The following is an 18,853-nucleotide window of genomic DNA, read 5'->3' as shown; positions in this document are numbered from 1 at the left end:
CCACTCCAGCGCCCTCCCGAAGCACGATTGCCTTTGCCATGAAATATTTATGGGATTTGTGAGTGTGTGTGTATAGTATGTGTGTGTCTACATGTGTTATTGTTTATTTGTGAACACACGCTGCTTTCTAAATGAAAACCACACACACACACACACACACAGGCATACACACCCTCACTTTGTGTGTTCCCACCCTGTGAGGGGGAAGCCATTCTCAGCTGCAGGGTCATAAATCCCTGAGAGTCCCCCGAGAGGTGCTGGTTAGGATCCAGAGCTGACACAGAGATGTCCACACCACTCGCTTTCACACATCGCACCAGTGACACTGCACAGACCTTCTCCAGGGGTACACATTAGGGATGTCCATAGCGTATCAAAAGCCTGTTGTCCCCAATACGGATGCGTACAAACAAGTCTGTTGTCTCCAATACAAATGTGTATAAACGTGTGTCAGTGTGTGTGTATATATATATATTCACATGATGTAGGGTCAACATACATACATTGTGCATGTATTGGTATACTGTAAGAATGTGTTTTGACCTAGTGTGTGTGTGTTTGAGAAATGTGTGTCTCTGTGAGAGAGTGTGCGTATGTGTGTGTGTACAAACCTCAGGCAATGACAAAGAAGTGAGATCACTATGACCGTTGTGAGGCATAACACAGCGTAGTTCTGCCAGAGATGACGCTATTGCGTCCTCTCTCTCTCACGCACACACACACACACAGGACTGGAGGTGGCCAGCACCTGTCGCTGCGGGCCGTGGGCAGGATAATGGGCGAGCGAGCAGGCGCTCCTGATCAGAGCTCCTGTGCAGATTAGCTCAGGCCCCCCTACGGGCTGCAACCCTATCTGACCACAGACGCCTCCGATAGATGATGACTGCTCCGCTCCGGCTCCTGCTGATGCTCCGGCTGCTCCTGCCACTGATGCCACTGATGCTCCTGCTTCTCCCACCCTAAACAAAGACCCTGCTCTGAAGTCAGGACACAATAATTCCCTGCTGAAGCTAAACAGTTCTCTCACTCTATATATGCCACGCACACATCATTCTCATATTCCACGCTCTCTCTGTCTTTCTCACACAGAGAGAGAGAGAGAGAGAGAGAGAGAGAGAGAGAGAGAGAGAGAGAGAGAGAGAGAGAGAGAGAGAGAGAGAGAGAGAGAGAGAGAGAGAGAGAGAGAGAGAGAGAGAGAGAGAGAGAGAGAGAGAGAGAGATCTTTTCTTTACTTCCCTAATTCCACACTTCTCTTCCCAAATCTCCTCTGCTCTGCAACCCCCATGTCCACCACCCTTTACTCGCCTTCACTGTCAGAAGCCTTTACACTGTTTTGGATTTGATGCATTTGAAATGGCCATTGTTACAGTGACCACAGGTATCACAGGCTGTGGAGGCAGCGAGGGCCTTTTGAGTACTTTTGTGAGCCCTTATGAGCTGAGCACAGGTGAGGTAACCTGCGTCAAACAGGTTTGGATAGAGCCTTTGATACCGGAGATGCTGATCAGCTGGGCGTAACCCCCACCCCCCGAACCGCCAGTTGATCTGTGTGTGTGTGTGTGTGTGTGTGTGTGTGTGTGTGTGTGTGTGTGTGTGTGTGTGTGTGTGTGTGTGTGTAAGAGAGAGAGTGAATGAGCGTGCGTGTGTGTGTGTTTGTATGCATGCGTACAAGTGCTGAAACAAGCCCATAAGAGCAGCAGAGATAACATGAACATGACGAACTGTTATGAAGAGGTTCACTAATGTTTTTTTTTTTTCAATCACTGTTGTCTTTACTTCCATCAGTCCTTTGAAAACACCTACAATAAAAAGCCCTAATGACAGAACAGGTGTGGTGATTTGTCATCATGACATTATCCACCTCACCCCAAAATGTAGGGCGAAAGGCAAACTCCTGCTGTTGTAGCAAAGCAAAGCACGCAGTCTGTGTGGCATTGCACTGCGCACGCAGCTATTCACTACTCTCCAAGGTGAACCGACTTAATCCCATTTCCAGGTGTATCGTGGGCTCGCTCAGGTGTGTAATCACAATCTTTTTTACCTCTTATTCATCCGCTCACTCCCCCCCACGCAATAATTATTTTGCCCCAACCTGAGCCGGCTGCCAGTCCACATCCAGGAATGGCTGAGCGGCTGCTGCCTGGAAGCACCCATTTCCCTCTCTCTCTCTTTTTCACCCAGTCTGTCAAGTGACTAAGTGAGTAAGTGGCATAATTACACCGTCTGCTAGCCTTAAACACACATACACACACACTCTTTTTCTATGTCTCATACACAGTCTCTTCCATAAACCCATTTATAATGAATACATGGTCCATCTCACACACACACTCTCGCTGTAGTCTTGATTTTCAGTCACTCTTTTTCTTTCTTTCCTTTTTCTCTCTCTCCTGATTTACTCCTGCTCACATTGTGCCTGGCTTCACATCTCAAACACTCTGCCTAGTGAAGTGCAACTGATGTGGTTGAGGCCCTGACGTGTACAGATGCGTTTCATTGGAGTCAATTACCTAACCAAAGGCTTGCAGGGAACTCTGCCTAGGGGGGGTTCTGTTTGTCCAGGATTCGCACCATTGCCTCTCAGGCAGATAAAAAGGGAGTCTCAGTTGACTTTGGCGGCGTGTGCCAAACAGGAGTCTCCTCCGGAGAGAGAGAGAGAGAGAGAGAGAGAGAGAGAGAGAGAGAGAGAGAGAGAGAGAGAGAGGATCTCTGCTTCTGCGTGAGGTTGTGGTACATAGACCTTAATCCCTGAACCTTTCCCCTGCTCCTCTACTCTGCGCTTCATTATGTCTAGAATAAAACTGTGAGCGACATGTCTCAACGAGGTAGGGCACACAAGCACAGATAGACAGAGATAGAGAGGGGTGTGATGGGGAGTCCGCACCATTCGGCTTGTTTGTGTGAAGGGGGGTGGGGTGTGTAGAGGGGAAGGGTGGGGGGAGAAACCTAGAGAAACACCAGGCCCTTGCAGCAGGTGCTTGTCTGTGCAGGTTTGAGGGCCACCTCTAGCCCGCGGGCGTTTTCCTGCGTTTTTAGCTGCTGGTGGGTGCAGGGTGGGGGTGGTGGGTTATCTCAATATTTTCAAGCTAAATGTGACGCAAAGCCCACGGGCCAGTGCAAACCACAGCTGTGAAGGATATGAGACAGGGTTTGCAATGCACACAATACAGGAGGTGTTCAGCAACATATGCGTGTGTTGGGAAACGTACGTTTTTTTCTAGGTTGTTCTGTGAAACATTTATGTAACTAGCAATGATATCTTCAACCACAACCTGCAATATGCTGTAGCTATGTATGGGTGGTCTCTGTGTGGAGAGGGTGGGTCACTCTCTGTGCACCTGCCTCAAAGCAACCTCTGTCAGTGTTTCTTCAGAGTCGCCCAACATGGCCAGAGGGACCATGAAAATTCAGAGAGGTTCTTAAGCTGTGAATTTACGACGTGTGACCCCTGTAGCGTCCGGAGCACAATGCACTGTTAAGGTTGTTTTTGAAGTTCATTACCAGGCCAAATGTCCCGTCTCACCTACAATAGGTCGGTGAAGCCATCACCCCAGCTTGCCCCCTGGCATTTCTCCTGTCTCCCCGGACGTCATGAGTGAAGACGAACAGGGACGAATTCCTGGAGGCCATGCGTGAGTAGCACCACTGGAATGTGACAAGATTTGTGTCACATCAAGCTGGATAATTAATGTTTTATAAACAGCAGCCATCAGCACACATTCTTGCAGACATGTTTTTAATATCGCATATCTAGGTCAAAATAATGTTTGCAATATCTAGGTAAAATTAACGTTTAAATTAAATATTCTGTGCGAACATTTCTTTGCTACCATTAGTACATTTGGGCTATGGTGTCTATGGAAACGCACGCGCAAAAGCCGGGACTCATGCTCACCTAGCTAGAGAGGTGCTAGCAACTGCATTGCAACATTTTCGAGGAATAACAGATAACACAGAGCTACGTTCGTTACGAATATACATACGTATCACTCTACAGAAAATTGAAGATATCGAATCCACTCAGCAAACTCCAACGGTCCAGGTACTGTGGGCATCAAGATTAAACTCACCCCAGGAATGAGCGAAAAATAATGATTTGTAGACTGTAAGGCAAAACCATTTTTGCACGTCCTTGTTAAATCGACTTTAGATTTAAATTGACAATTTGTATGTCGTTTCTCAGTAATAAGATTACCTGTGATAAACAAGTGTATCAATTAATATTTGACTGATAAGAGACAAGCTCAATTTGCCAGTATAGAGTTTAGCTATCGACTTTAAATCAGTTTGTCAAAGGAAGAATTAGTCGGCCTGTCATCCTTACACTACAGCAATCTAACTGAAGGCTAGAAACTTTGGACACACACACCTGCATACCTATCTAGATATCTTCCTACCTACCCATCCTGCAGTAGCCCACATTTTAAGATGCTTGAGGATTAGAAGGGAAGTTTAGCATTTTTCGGCAATAACGCATCTCTTTATGTGTTAAAAAAGAGGGAAAAGCATGTTTGCCCATGGCACCATGACTGAAATGGGGCCCTGAGAGAGAGAAAAGAGATGAGAGGGATTAGAGAGAGAACCGGCCTGTCACAATCCATTCCTCTCTGCTTTACTCCTCAGGCACTGTTCAAAGACTCATGGAAAGTAGGGTGGTGTGGAAGAGAGAGAGGGTGTGTGTGTGTGTGTGTATGTAATTGTGTAGGTTCTCTGTTCTCTGTTGCTACTTGTACTTATAACTCTCCCTATCTCCCAGGGTGCTTTGCAATACAGTGTCTTCCCACCATACCCTTGTCTGTGCAGTGCTCCAGTGGCCATTGTCTTTCCTCCAGACAACGAATGACCCAATGCACAAAAAGCCTGAGGCAATAAATCCTATGGCCTTAGTGCAAGATCGGGGCTACAGTTTGTGTTTAGTACTTAGTCTGAAGCAGATTTATCTTCATGTTGGCATTGTATAACCCAAACAGTATTATACCTTGTTTCGTGATTGATTTAGGTCCTTTAGGCAGTTTGGTGTGTATGGAAATCCTGTATCTTTCCCAAGCATAAACACAAGAACTGTTTTTACATCATGGGAAAATACATGACTTCATCTCACCTGGTCGATGCAGATCTACCTGAGCAAAAGCCTTATTGTCAAAGGAGAAGACAGATACACCTCACAGAGTCTTCCACTGCATGTAGGGTGCTTGTTAATGAATACCAGTCATTCTTTAGGTTCACCGTACGTGTGCACACTAGCTCTCCCTCTCCGCACTAACACATCCCGAGCTCTATATTTGGCTAGGTAATTATTCTAATTCATTAAAGATCAGAACGACGCGGACGATCAAACGTGTGCCGTCTGTGTTCCAGTGGGTAGAACCCATCAGGGGCTTTAATAAAAATCGAAACGATTCAGCCGCCTTCACAAATTCCCCACGAAGGAGACATAAACAGAGTTAATTCTTCAAACACCCCCACCTGAGCCATGTGTTGTGTTTGTGTTACTAGCGTTCGCGTTTAGTGTTGCCATTGTCGGCCAGCCTCAGTAATTGTAGCTCTTGTGCAGCTTTCAGCATTCTGTGTAAGACAGGGCTCTGTGAACCCTAATTACAACACGGCAGAGCAGAGAGGTGGTGGCACAGGCGGACGAGGCAGGGAGGTGCAACACACACACGCACGCACACACACACACACACACACACGAAATACATACCTACACTCACAGTCCCTCTCAAAGTTGGTGGACCTCTCGTCAGGGCCAACTCTGGAACACGTCAGAGAGTTTGTGATGCTCTGCGTTATTTTGTGTTTTCCCCTTTTTGTCGGCCTTTTTTTTGAGCAGCCGTCCAACAGCTCAGGGCTGATCAGATAAAAAATGACAGCACTCCTTGAAAAATGTTCTAACCTGTTTTTCCTTTCTTTCTTTCTTTCTTTCTCTCTCTCTCTCTCCCCCTCCTCTCTGGCTCTCTCTCTCTCTCTCTTTCCTTTACTCCCGTCATCTGTTGAGACACAAAGATAGGCCTGGGACGGGGATCCCCTGCAGTCAAAACAGGGAGCTGTAAACTTGTGAACCTGCCTGTCTTGAAGCTAGCTAGTGAGCGCTAGCTGTTGGGAGAGGACAAGGCTGGGGTCTGAGCTGACAGGCTGGATAGCAGCTTTGACGAGCTGTACATCACTCACACTTAACGGAAACTCCGGAAACCAGGGTCTTCGTCTGCTATCGGCCCCTCAGACTGTGTCAGGAAGTGTAAATGTAGGCCAAGCCGCTTTGCCGTATAATTACTCGTGAATGGATCATATCCTTGCCCACCTCCATCTGTGTGAAGTTAGCACTGTGCCACCCCATATGGAAAGTATCAGAATTGTATTTTGGTAAAATCAAAAGCATATGTCTCATAATGTGACTTGTCAGTCTTTTTGCCTATTTTTGTTTCGCACCAGTTAGGAAGATACTGCGATAAAATGTATGTTTTTTATAGACATATTTAGGTGTAGAAACAAGAAGCATCACACTTTTTAAAGTGTTTGTTCAGTATGGTGCATTTCAGGCCATATATTTTCCCATAATGGAAAACCAATACATGTAAAAATAACCCATCTCTGCCGTAGCCACCAGAATGATACGTAACTCTGTCCCCGATGTATCCTCTACCTATACATCTTCAAGGCATGTAGAGATCAGACTGGTATCAATATCTGTCTGCAGGTCAGGAGTCTCTCCCTGAAGACCCTCTCCTTCCCTTCCTCCCCACCCTCCACGTCTGTCACACTCTCTCTCTCTCTCTCTGTCTCTCTTTGTGTGGGATGCGATGACCTGAGAGATAACCTGGGAGAGGTCTGGGTCCAGGGAGGGAGCGCAGGTGTTGTCCTCACCTCAGTGACTCCTAGTTACCTGCACTTGAGCAAGGACCTGCAGGACTGTAGGACCCTCTTACCCCGTATAGACCTTCATTTATCTCCTTGACGACGTCCTATATACAAGCTAGTCCATTCAGGATCAACAAACCCCATGCTAACTGCGTGACATGACAGAAAACAGAAAGAACATACACCAGTTAGACTCTTTTTTTTTACTAGTCAAGGAGCTTAAATCTCCTTGTATTTGGAACCTCCCCCCAGGTCATATATTTGTCCAGAGCCCCTTCAGAATGCCTTTGACCCTATCAGAGGGACAGGAGCCGCTCTTAAGATACCCGTTGCTATTGATATTAAACCCGTAAGTCCCAAGAATAACATTCTTTCCTCCCGGCCCTCCGCTCCCCTTTCAGTGCTGCCCTCTCAAGTGGTTGCTGTAATGCCCTCCGAACATCCTTGATCTTTTCACACAGTGGCTCGCAGACAGGGCCGGATTTTCTCGCGCTGAGTATTATTAAAGTGATCCCTGTGATGGGTGTGTGTTTGGGTGGGTCTTTTTTTTCGGGTGGGATAATGACATTCCTGAGACTGGGAGATGGGTCCCACAGTGCCATTGAGGCCAGTGGGGACGGCCGGCGCAGGTCAGGGTCCCCACTGGCCTCACAGCGCAGGTCCTTTCAGTTGGCACTGCAGCAGTGCTCAGGGAAAAAAAGGACCAGAAAGAAACACACAAAAAAAAGGCCAGAAAAAAGCACAACTGCTTTTTTTCTCTCATTGTATCTCATTACTTCGACGTGTCTCTTTCTTTTCTTTTCTTTCACATGTTTTCTCGGTTTTGCTCTATGCATGTTTTTCATATTAAATTATCGCAATGGATCACAGCATAGTATATTTACTAAATCCTTTTTTGGGGATACCCCTCATTGTCACCATTTAAACATTTTTACATTTTTATATCCTTCAAATAGATTGGACTGTGGCTGAAGAAAAAGGACAAAGGTCATTTACATTTTTTATATGAATTTTTAGGATTAGGTCTCATTTTAGTAAACTAAAATGTATTTTTCCAAAAACAGTCAAACATCATTTTAGCACCTTTATCATCATTTAAATAGAAATACATGTCACCCTAGCCACTTTGCTTTTAGCAAGCACTGAATACAATACAAGTCTTACGCTAACTAGAAAGCTGTGGGGTTGTTAAAGCTGTTAAAAGATAACCCCTGGCTTTTAAAAAACTACTTCCAGGTCAGCCCTTGACTCCATAATTTTAGGTCACACTCCTTCAGCTGCTGTGTGTAGTAGTCAAACAGTAGTTTTGATGGAGAACAGATGGGGATGATGGATCGGAAAGCCAGCTGGATTTAAATGTATGGTGGTTTTTGCGGAGCTGCTGTGGGAGAAAAACCACAGATGGCATGTTGCTCTTTGTCTGGTATTTGTAGAGATTTGGAGTGATTGCTTGATTAAGTCTTAGCATTAGCACTCAGTCATCATCTGTAAGGCATATGTAAACGCACCAAGCATAACAGGCTGACAGGTTGGGAGCACTTTCACGCTTGTGAATTACCTCTCGATTGCCCGTACGGGTGCTCCCTTAGCTGATTTTGGGTCTTCACGCAACACAGGCAGAAGTGACAGAAATATTTTAGGGTGCACGATTCCAACCAATCAACTGTGCACTTGGTATAACTCTCTTTCTCTGTTGGAATTTGCTTTTGAGATTTTCATTTCAACGGAGAAAACGAGCAGAGAATGTGTGCTATTCTTGGGTTGGTTTTTGATCTGAATACTGATCTGTTTTTTTGTTTCAATTACATAACTGTGAATTGGTGACAGATTTTTACCATGGAAGATATTTAAGCATTGAGAACTTGCTCCGAATGAGTGCCTGGTCGTTAGTTCAGATGTTCTATCGAGAAATGAATAACAGTATTAACAGTAAGCGACATGAAAATGAAATATAAGAAGGTTCCCTAATGCACATAAATTTGTTCTGGCCGTCTTTTTTTCTTTTGTTCTTGCAGACAAAAAAAACAATTTTTTATACTCTGTTAGTAGCTTTTATTTTGAAGGGATTTTCCCTCTTTTTTTTCGGGAAAAGTTTTTTTTTAGTTTTTTGTAAAGGCCTGATTGTCTCTTCACAAATCCTTATGTTGGTCCTGTGATTTATGGCATCTTTTCCCTTTTTCAGTGTTTTTGTGATCAACTGGCTCCGAAACATGGCAGCAGTCAAAACTTAACTCTGTACTCTGGGCTGGAGAATTTATGAGCACATCCACCAGTGTTATGCAGTAGGGTTGAATGCATGTGCGTGCGTGAGTGTGTGTATGTGTGTGTGTGCGCATGTATGTGAGTTGTAGTCCGAGTGAAACTCTGCACTACTTGACTCCTTGACACAGCTCATAGCCATCTCATTTTGTCCCTTGTGGCTTTGCCTGACACCCCAGGGTGACTTCAGTTTGTGTGTCTGTGTGTGTGTGAGTAGTGATGACGGCCCTAACGACATCCATTCCTCAGCACCTGCCCATTCACCTCGAGCAATATATACCTGTTCTTTTCATCTCTACCCCCACACTACCCTTCTCCCCCTTTCTTTCCTTCTCTCCCTCTCTCTCTCTCTCTCTCTCTCTCTCTCTCTCTCTCTCTCTCTCCCTCTCATCATCCCTCCCCTGAACTTCCAAATTTGTTTCCCAAATCAAAGCTCCTGTGCCTTGTAGGTGCTGGTGAGCATTACAGTGGTGTCATGTAAGCCAGCTTAGAAGTACAGCTGCAGGGCCCTTCACACACTGAATCCATTCCCCCCCACGCCACCCCACCACCACCACCACCACCACCACCACCCCCCCTTTGTCATTCCTGTCTGGTGGTGTTGGACGCCAGCGGAAGGGTAAGACCATCCTGCTGTTAACTCTCCAGCCCTATGGCCTGTGTATTTTTGGTGTGTATGTGTGTGTTACTGTCTTGTATGTATCTGTTAAGTGTGTGTGTGTGTGTGTGTGTTTTTATGTGTGTTTAAGTGTCTTGCGTGTATCGTTGTGTGTGTTTGGCAGCACTCGCTTGGTAAACGAAACCAGAAGATGCTGGTGGTTTGGAGCGCAGAGGCAGCGGGGACCACATGCTAACTGGGGCTACTAGAGCCCGTTAGTTCTGACACATGATGCATTGTAAGCCAGCGGAGGCTTTTTGTCACACACCCACACAAATACTTTCTAGAATAACGGCCTCACGCTACAAACACGCACCAGCGAGGTCATTCATATGTATCAGTGCTCAGCAATCCCTAAGCGTCAGAACTTTGTGGCAGACATCATCCTTTAATGTTAAAATGATTCTCACCAATAAATCTAGTGACTTGGGAAGGTTGACAATAGCTCTCAGATGGAGATAAGCAAGAGTAAGATTTGCAGACAGTGAATTAACCTACATGCCTGAGATAGCTACGTTTACATTAGTTTGTCACTAACCACTTCTTTAGATGCTCCCTCTGTTACATTGCTTGTTGGGTGTTTAGCGCGGTCCTAATCAGACTGCAGAAAAAAACATGCATGCATTAACTTGCATTCTGCTGTTAAAAAAAAAGATCAATGTGAATTACCATTTATTTCCTTTGCATAATAATAATAATTTAAGATTAAAGTTGCATGCTGTCCAAAAAAAGCAACTCTGGTTAAAAAGTAGGCAGTATACAGTTCAGTGTTTGGGCCAATGGCCTCATACCACAGGAGCAATTAGTGAAACAAGCATTAAAAAAAGAAAAACATGGCGATACATCAACTGGCAATGTTAAAAAAAACAGATATTATGTTAATATCCAGATATTATGTTACTTCTAATGTCAGGTGTAAGTTTGTGAAATTTTACAACCAAAACTAGGTTTTGTCCAATTGATCCATTTTAAGAGAGTTAGTCTGAACTCGCAGCACTGCAAATTAACTGAATGACATTCCCACCAATCCCTTAATTAGCAATTTTTTGGTCAGTAGCTTTACGGCAGCTGCAGCGAAGGGACAACAAAACAGATGATCCGGTTTCCTCTTGCTGACAACTCTGACTGCTACTTAAAACATGAAGCCATCCTGGTAGTCACCAAACCTGTCCACAGTCCCAAAAACCTGGTATTTCCAGCATTTTTGCGCATCACAACACTCAACCCCAGAAGATAAAGAAGACTTTAAAGAGAAATTGTTGCCGGAGAAAGAGAGAGAGAGAGGAGACCGGGAGCTAGTCTTTTCCGTTACAGCACAGACTGAGGTTAGGAGTTTTTGGACCTGAACGGAGAACATTTTTCCAAGCAGTCAAACTGAAAAGTGCTTACTGTTTCTGTCCCCCCTCCCCTCCCTATAAAATGATCACTGACCACCATTCCTCCCTATACCGCTTTGGAGAAAGTGATGCAGAAAATGGATGGGGATAGTGTACTCACCACCAGATGGGATAGCCTCCAAGCACCCTGGAGCTGGACAACCACAAACACATCATATATCCAATCAGATTCAAATCCATGAGGTATGCCTTGTTTGAGTGGTGGAGGAAATTGATCAGTTCATATAATTTCCAGTGAGGAGAAGAAAAATGAAAGTCCCAGAAGGTACAGGTTTTTAAAGAAGTGCCTGATTGCTTGACTGAGGGGGAGGGATTTTTTGAATTGAAAATTTTTGAAGAAGAACTAAAAGAACTCCAGATTTCTTTTCCCCCCTCCTCTCCTCTTCTGCTCCTTCTTGTTCTTCTTCTTTGAGTTGGAGAGTGTGTCTGTCTCCTAGTAGTTAGGAGAGTAAGTGTCTCTCTCACACACACACACACACACGCGCGCGCGCACACACACACACACACGCTCCTACCCGTCCTCTCTATCCCTCCCTCGCTCTGAGGTTCTTCCCCAAGGTAGATATCTTTTTCTCTCTCCCTCTCTCTCTCTCCCTTTCTCTCTCTCTCTCCACTTTTCCCCCTTTCGGATGTCTCATCCACAGGGGCCGGTATTAAAGGCGGGGAGGTGGGGGGGGGAGAGAAGACAAGTGAGGTTTGGAGATGTCAGCTTGCAAGCCAATCACAGGCAATGGCCTTAGGTTACAAAAAAATTATTATTCGTTCCCATCTGTCAATCACACAGTACCCCCTGGTCATGGGGAAAAGAAAGAAAGAGAAAGAGAGAGAGAGAGGGAGGGACGGAGGATGAGAGTGAGGTAGGGGAGGAGTAAGAGAAAGGTAGTTTTTTTTGTAGTTGTTTTATCTCTTTTAATTGCAGCTGTCTTGCCTGGTATGGCAGAGGAGAGGTGCAGTGCTTCTGGCCTTCATTGGTGCATTGAGAGCAGGTTGGGGGTTGGCTGCTGGCTGAGACAGTGGAGAATGCTGAGTCCATCTTTTTTTGGGGGTGGGGGGGGGGGGGGAGGTTGTGCCCTGACTAATTGATCCGGATATGTATGCATACAGTACACAGACATAGGCACAGACAAAGACTCACCCAGTGTCTCTCCTTCTCTCTTTCTCTGTCCCCCTCACACTCACACACACACACACACACACACACACACACACACACACACACACACACACACACACACACACACACACACACACACACACACACACACACACACACACACTCACTTACGCTGTCTCTCTCTCTCACACACACACACACTCACACACGCACGCACACAGACAGGACAAGCGAAGGTAATTCGGAGGGTGTCGTCCTCCTTGTGAGGAAAGAGCACAAAAGGAAACACAATAAAGCCATAAAACGCAGTGGCTGGGCCCGGCATGCAGTGTTATGGGCTCCTGCGGCCCAGAGGCGGCATATTTCTGCCCCCGCGCTATTGTCATTCGTAAGGGGCACGCCGCACCAGAACAGGACAGAGAGAGAGCCACCAGTGCAAGATGTCACTTTCTTGTGTTTAGAGAAAAGCTTATCCCACTTTAATTCCTGCGAAAAGAAAAAAGGCAGGAATGCATCGTGTCATTAACAAATGTGGGCTGCAAATTAATGAATTCCTTATTTGTTTCAGGGCTTATTGTCAAAAACATAATGCGACTAGAAGTTATTGGGCCCATTAGACGTCACTCACAAGGGTATTGGACAAACTGCTGATTACACTGACAGCTGGGATTTAGAGCAGTAGAAATGCTTCCAGGTATCTCCCGCTAACCTGGCCCCTATTAGCCCTCCATCCACATGTGTGTGTTCAGTGTGGGAAGAATATTTCTCTCAGCCAGAGTTGTGAATACTTTGGCTAAAACACTCGATTGGATTAGTCAGGCCTTCGTTTCTTGCACTCACCACCGCAGCAGTTTATTACAAACAAATATTTAGGTGACGATTTGCTTGACGACTTGTTGTCTCCACCGCGTCCAAGCACACAGTCTGACATGATTCCTCTTTCTGGAAAGCATCCCTGTTATGTGATGAGTAGTTGGAGCTAGACTGCCTGATTCCCCACTGGTCAGCAACAGTCGTGTTTGTGTTTGTTTGTGTGTGTGTGTGTGTGTGTGTGTGTGTGTGTGTGTGTGTGTGTGTGTGTGTGTGTCTGTGCCTGTGTGTGTGTGTGTGTGTGTGTGTGTGTGTGTGTGTGTGTGTGTGTGTGTGTGTGTGTCTGTGCCTGTGTGTGTGTGTCTGTGTGTGTGTGTGTCTGTGCCTGTGTGTGTGTGTCAGTGGGTGTGTGTGTGTGTGTGTGTGTGTGTGTGTGTGTGTGTCAGTGTGTGTGTGTGTGTGTGTGTGTGTGTGTCTCTGTGTGTGTGTGTGTGTCTGTGCCTGTGTGTCAGTGTGTGTGTGTGTGTGTGTGTGTGTGTGTGTGTGTGTGTGTGTGTCAGTGTGTGTGTGTGTGTGTGTGTGTGTGTGTGTGTCTCTGTGTGTGTGTGTGTCTGTGTGTGTAAGCTGTGGGACAAGGGGTTAGATCTGTGGGCTGGAGGTTACCACAACAGCAGGCACACACTGTGCAGACTACCCACTACTGAGGCACAGAGAGAAAGAGAGAGAGTTGCAGCAGACCACAGTCTCCCTACCCCACAGGTCAGCTTCAGAGTGACCCCCCTATAGTCCCCAGGCCTCCATGCTCCACACATCAAAAGGCCACAGCTTCATGGTGGGGCCTGGTGGAACCACACCTCACGCACAAGGCCATTAGCAGGGGTGATGGAAAAGTGTGAGAGGATGACTATCTGGCTGCATGGCTTGTTACAGGACTTGCCCTGAAAAGAACTGAACACCTGCAAGGGTTCCAGCAGAGAGGCTATGGGAAAGTAGACATTTGTTCAAACAGATGGGTGAGACAAACAGATATAGACAGTGAGTTAGAGAGACTAATTGACAGAGCCAGAAAGACAGACAGACAAGACAGATGTTAAGGATAGGATGCTGATGAGATGTGGCCACTTTGAGATGCTCTGTGGTCTTGACGACGGGGAAGGAGTGTGGGGGGGGGGGGGGGGGGGTTGAGCAGAGCAGGGGGGGATCTGTTTTCCATCAGCAACATTGTTGTCTCTCAGTGTTTTGCGCTCACGTCGTGCATTTGCCAAGATCAGCGATTCGATCTGACTAGCTGCATTCTTGGGGAGTGACAGATCGCGGCGGCGTATGCCAGGGGCGGCTGCAGGGTGGGCGGGGAGGTTGGGCGGGAGGTTGGGGGGGGACGGAACGCGACAGAGAGTGTATTTTACAAGCGCAGCCAAGGAGTGGTCTGCGGTTGGATCTCCACGACACCGAAAAACAATCTCTCCTCTCGCGGGTCAATGCCTCAACAAGACGGAAATCACTGAAAATAAACAAACAAACAAATAAATACACAAACAAACATATGGTGGATAAACTGGGAGGAAACATCTGCAACGCTCTCTGAGCCCTTAGGCAATGTGTACTGTAACACAAATGCACTCACAGCAACTTCACAGTCGAAAACTGATTTAGGAGAATGAATTTACTGTCCTGTGGATGACTACCAGAGCACTAAATTACCCAGGAGTGTCTTGGATGAACGCTTGTCAGCAGGGGTAGGGGCAGTACCGGCTCTCTGGATTTGACCCTGAGGTCACGAGAGTCACATCCCTCCTCATTAAGCCCTTCGTGTGTGTGCGTGTGGGTGTGTGTTTGTTGACACCCACTGCTTCTAATTAAGAGTCCTCGGTTGTCAGTGTGGGTGAACGACCCTTGTTTGGGGTGAGTGTGATTCATGTTGTGATTTGAAATAGACACGAGAGTGATAAAGCCATAGACATGCTGTCATTGTGGGCAGACAAGTGCTTTGTCAGGATGCACTAGTGGTGGCCAAACGGAACGTGTAGATAAAGAGGTGGTTTTGATAGGAATGCAATGGGTGTCTGTCTGTGTGTGTGTGTGTGTATTTATGTATAAGACAAAAGTGGTGTCTGCTTGTGTTGTGCTCTTTCAGGAGGCAAGTACACACACACACACAGACACACACACACACACACACACACACACACACACACACACACACACACACACACACACACACACAAACACAAACACAAGGACCCCATGCGGCGCCGGTTTCTACGGCTACGCGAGGAGAGCTGTAACCAGGTCCGGCTCTTTCTCAGGCCTTTCTCCATGAGGCCCGAGCAGCACAGCTACAAAGAGGGACATGTGTAGAGTCCCAGCCACCCCCCTCCCACACACACACACCCACTCCCCTCCCTTCCTCCACCCACCCTCACCCTCTCAATCCGGACAGCATGGCCGGACACAAGCACCCAATAAAACCAGGATTAGGGGTTGTCCTTTTACACACACACTCACGTACACAAACACGCTCCCTAACACACACACACTGCACCGCACCATGAAAAGGAGTGTCTTAACACACCCACGCCCACCCTCTCCTCCTTTTTTCCCCTTCTTTTCTTTCGTGCATTCTTACCATCTTCTCCCCTCTTTGCCCATCATGCCTCTCCCCTACCACAACCCTCACAAACACCAGCATCACCCCTCCTCTCCTCTTCTTCTTTGCCTAAGAATTTCATTATTTGCCATGTGGGACAAAGAAGGTCTTATGAATTTTCCTGTCCCCTAAAGGAGGTGGTGGAGGGGGGGGGGGGGGGGGGGTGTGTATGGTGGTGTCTGTCTGGTACACGATGCTTATGTCACCCCATTCTGCTCTACTCCTTTTCGCCCTCAGCCTGCGCTGCCAGGCTGTAAGTTCCCTTTCCTAACCTATTGGGATGAATGAAAAGCAGGCCATGATAATGATACGAGTAGTGTGTGTGTGTGTCTGTGTGTCTGTGTGCGAATAGAAGTCTGGTGAGCGAGCCAGTGCATTAACATGTTCTGGCCTGGGACGCCCCTGCGAAAGGAAATTCTTCAGCTCCGCAACCGCTGCTGTTACACCCGTGATTAGTGTGCTTGTCTGGTATTCCATGTGCACTCCATCTGCAGGAAATGCACCGCATTCTGTGCGGCGTCAACCAACGACGCACGCAGCGCGGAGGTGTCTGAGGACGCACACTCGCAGCTCCGCCATCTGCATGGCCTGGCCTGTGTCCTGCCTCGCCTCACCCCTGTGTTTCGAGAAACGGGGGCATTTGTATAATATCACTCCCTTTGTCCCTACTTTGTTAGCTGGGGACAAAGAGCCAGACCCTCCCACACACCCCATAACACCCCCCGACCCCACCCCATACTCGCCCGCCACCCCCAAACAAACCTTTTTCATTAGAGCTACAAACGCTTTCTCTCTCCCTTTCAATATTTTTTTTCTTGACAGCATCCTTAGCATCCTCCTCCCGCTCTAGTTGGAGAGGTCTGTCTCACACATATGCTAACAGAAAGACAGACAGACAGACAGACACACACACACACACACACACACACACACACACAGAGAGAGACACACATGACACACAAACACCCACATACATCCTCTTAGGACTTGCACAGGGCCAGGCTTAAACCTGCACAAAGAGCCCCGGTTAATTAAAGCGCACTTAAGCTGGACAATATGCTTCCATGCAGGTCCAGGCCTCCCCTCAGTCATGGCCCAGTATTCATGACACCCCTAAAGCAGGGGTCTGAGAGAGAGACAGAGACAGAGAGAGAGAGAGAGAAGGCAAAAAAAGAGAGAGAAGTAGGGAGGGGTGGGGGGGGGGGGGGTGGCAGAGACTTTGTTCGCACAAGATGAAGAGTCAACAGCCCCCCTCTCTCGCCATCTCCCCACTAATAACCACCTTCAGAAAGTGCCCCCCCCTCCGCCCTCCTACCCACCACCCCTGCCTCTCTCAGCCCCAACACTCAAGAAAAAAAAACAATGCCCTCCCACTCTCCTCCCCTCACTCTCTCAATCACCCAGAGGACAATGGCCAAAGCCCCTTGCAGGCCCTCAAACCCTCTACCCCCGAACAGACACTTCTTTTATTGAAATTCTTTGGTCTTCTAATCCCTAGCTTCCTCCATAGGGCAATAATGGAGTCTCACTCTTGCAGCCTTTTCCAGTGAGGCTATGATCAGCCTGGCCCAGGTCACAAGCCCTCTCCTCCCCCCCATTGTTTCCCCCCTGCTCTTGTACTAAGGAGCTGCTGGTAGACTCCCTTGGGAGGTACTGTAGGAGAAGTTACTGAGGACTACGAGGTGCTACGAGTTATTCATATATGAAATGGATATGTGTTCAGCCAAAATTGTGTCATTCTATGCTGCTAGGGGACAAATTCATGAAAAAAATTAAGATTTCCCCCATCCTTAATCATGTGCTACTGCAGCACAAAATCATGACTCAATATTTTCCTTAGTCGGTAGTGCTGTAAAAAAAAAAAAAAGGATAAATAAATGAAATATTAGAGGTTGAAAGTATGTGCTGTGGACAGACTGCCCATGCCTGCTTGAGGTTCGCGGAATTAAATGCTTGAATGTCCAATGTAATATTAGCTCTCGTAAGTCACGTAATGTCTTTTAACGCATTCTGTATTCGAAAGGGGAAATGAAACATGTCAGAGGGATGGAGGCATGTGGTTCTCAGACTGGTGAGAGTGGAGACTTGGAGTGGAGCACTACCACCCAAAGCACCTCACATTATCAGCTGAGCAGAGATGGCTTCCGTGATGGGAGCGAGGCCAGGATGCCAACAAATTCGACCAAGAATGAAACGTAAGAAGACTCGTGGTCTTCATCACATCCAAACATGTCGGTCATTTAAATGCTGCGATGGTAGTGTGTAAAACTAACTGAGCTGGCTGAGATTGTGTAAACTTGACATCATGTGGTTGGGATTCCACAGAATGTTCTCGAAGAATTTTATAGACATTGTGCAATCATTTTGAACCTGATGAATCCTTTAAGCAAGAGTGCACAGAGTGTTTATTTGTGGTCTTTCCACTGCACAAAATATTCATGCATATATAAATATACAAATGTGTAAATATATGGAGGTTGGTCTAATTCGCTTTTTGTCCTCAAAGTGAGCATTTTTCTTCTCTCTTTCTCCTACTTCGCAGTGTTGGGGTGACCTCCTGGGGTGAGTTCCTGTGCAGTGTTGGGGTGACCTCCTGGGGTGAGTTCCTGTGCAGTGTTGGGGTGACCTCCTGGGATGAGTTCCTGTGCAGTGTTGGGGTGACCTCCTGGGATGAGTTCCTGTGCAGTGTTGGGGTGACCTCCTGGGATGAGTTCCTGTGCAGTGTTGGGGTGACCTCCTGGGGTGAGTTCCTGTGCAGTGTTGGGGTGACCTCCTGGGATGAGTTCCTGTGCAGTGTTGGGGTGACCTCCTGGTATGAGTTCCTGTGCAGTGTTGGGGTGACCTCCTGGGATGAGTTCCTGTGCAGTGTTGGGGTGACCTCCTGGGATGAGTTCCTGTGCAGTGTTGGGGTGACCTCCTGGGATGAGTTCCTGTGCAGTGTTGGGGTGACCTCCTGGGATGAGTTCCTGTGCACTGCAAATCCACTGAAACAGTATCTGATTTAAATTAACTTTTGAGACAGAAACATAATTTTGCCATATTTAAGCGAGCTGAAGTCAAATTGGCTCCCACGGATAATGGGGCTTATAATGCTCCCATAAGCATTAACTTAA

At 47.0% G+C, this 18,853-nt stretch overlaps 2 protein-coding genes across 4 annotated transcripts in view; one reads left to right on the top strand and one right to left on the bottom strand.

Annotated features, from left to right (window-relative positions):
* Nucleotides 1–11,582, bottom strand: part of wnt3 (wingless-type MMTV integration site family, member 3) — a 21,603-nt gene extending 10,021 nt beyond the window's left edge. Inside the window, exon 1 of one of the 2 annotated variants that reach the window (XM_012814560.3) lies at nt 11,270–11,582. In XM_012814560.3, the coding sequence (XP_012670014.1) occupies nt 11,270–11,349 (80 nt within the window). In that variant the 5' untranslated portion in view covers nt 11,350–11,582. Of the gene's footprint in view, nt 1–3,523; nt 3,640–11,269 lie in introns of those variants that run through there. The other variant, XM_031561355.2, reaches the window with a different exon arrangement.
* On the top strand, nt 2,763–18,853 carry LOC116218783. Of its 2 annotated transcripts, none has more exons than XM_042703257.1 (3): nt 2,763–3,632; nt 17,764–17,935; nt 18,283–18,853. In XM_042703257.1, the coding sequence occupies exons 1-3, from the start codon at nt 3,629–3,631 to the stop codon at nt 18,743–18,745; spliced, it is 639 nt and encodes a 212-aa protein (XP_042559191.1). In that variant the 5' UTR covers nt 2,763–3,628; the 3' UTR covers nt 18,746–18,853. The 2 variants fall into 2 exon arrangements, with proteins under 2 accessions (XP_042559191.1, XP_031417402.1); XM_031561542.2 differs by lacking the exon at nt 2,763–3,632 and adding an exon at nt 3,780–4,042.

Source organism: Clupea harengus, chromosome 23 (genome assembly GCF_900700415.2).
Source record: "Clupea harengus chromosome 23, Ch_v2.0.2, whole genome shotgun sequence".
NCBI lineage: Eukaryota > Metazoa > Chordata > Actinopteri > Clupeiformes > Clupeidae > Clupea > Clupea harengus.
The sequence above is the reverse complement of the archived record's forward strand: the minus strand, read 5'-3'. Positions and strand labels throughout refer to the sequence as shown.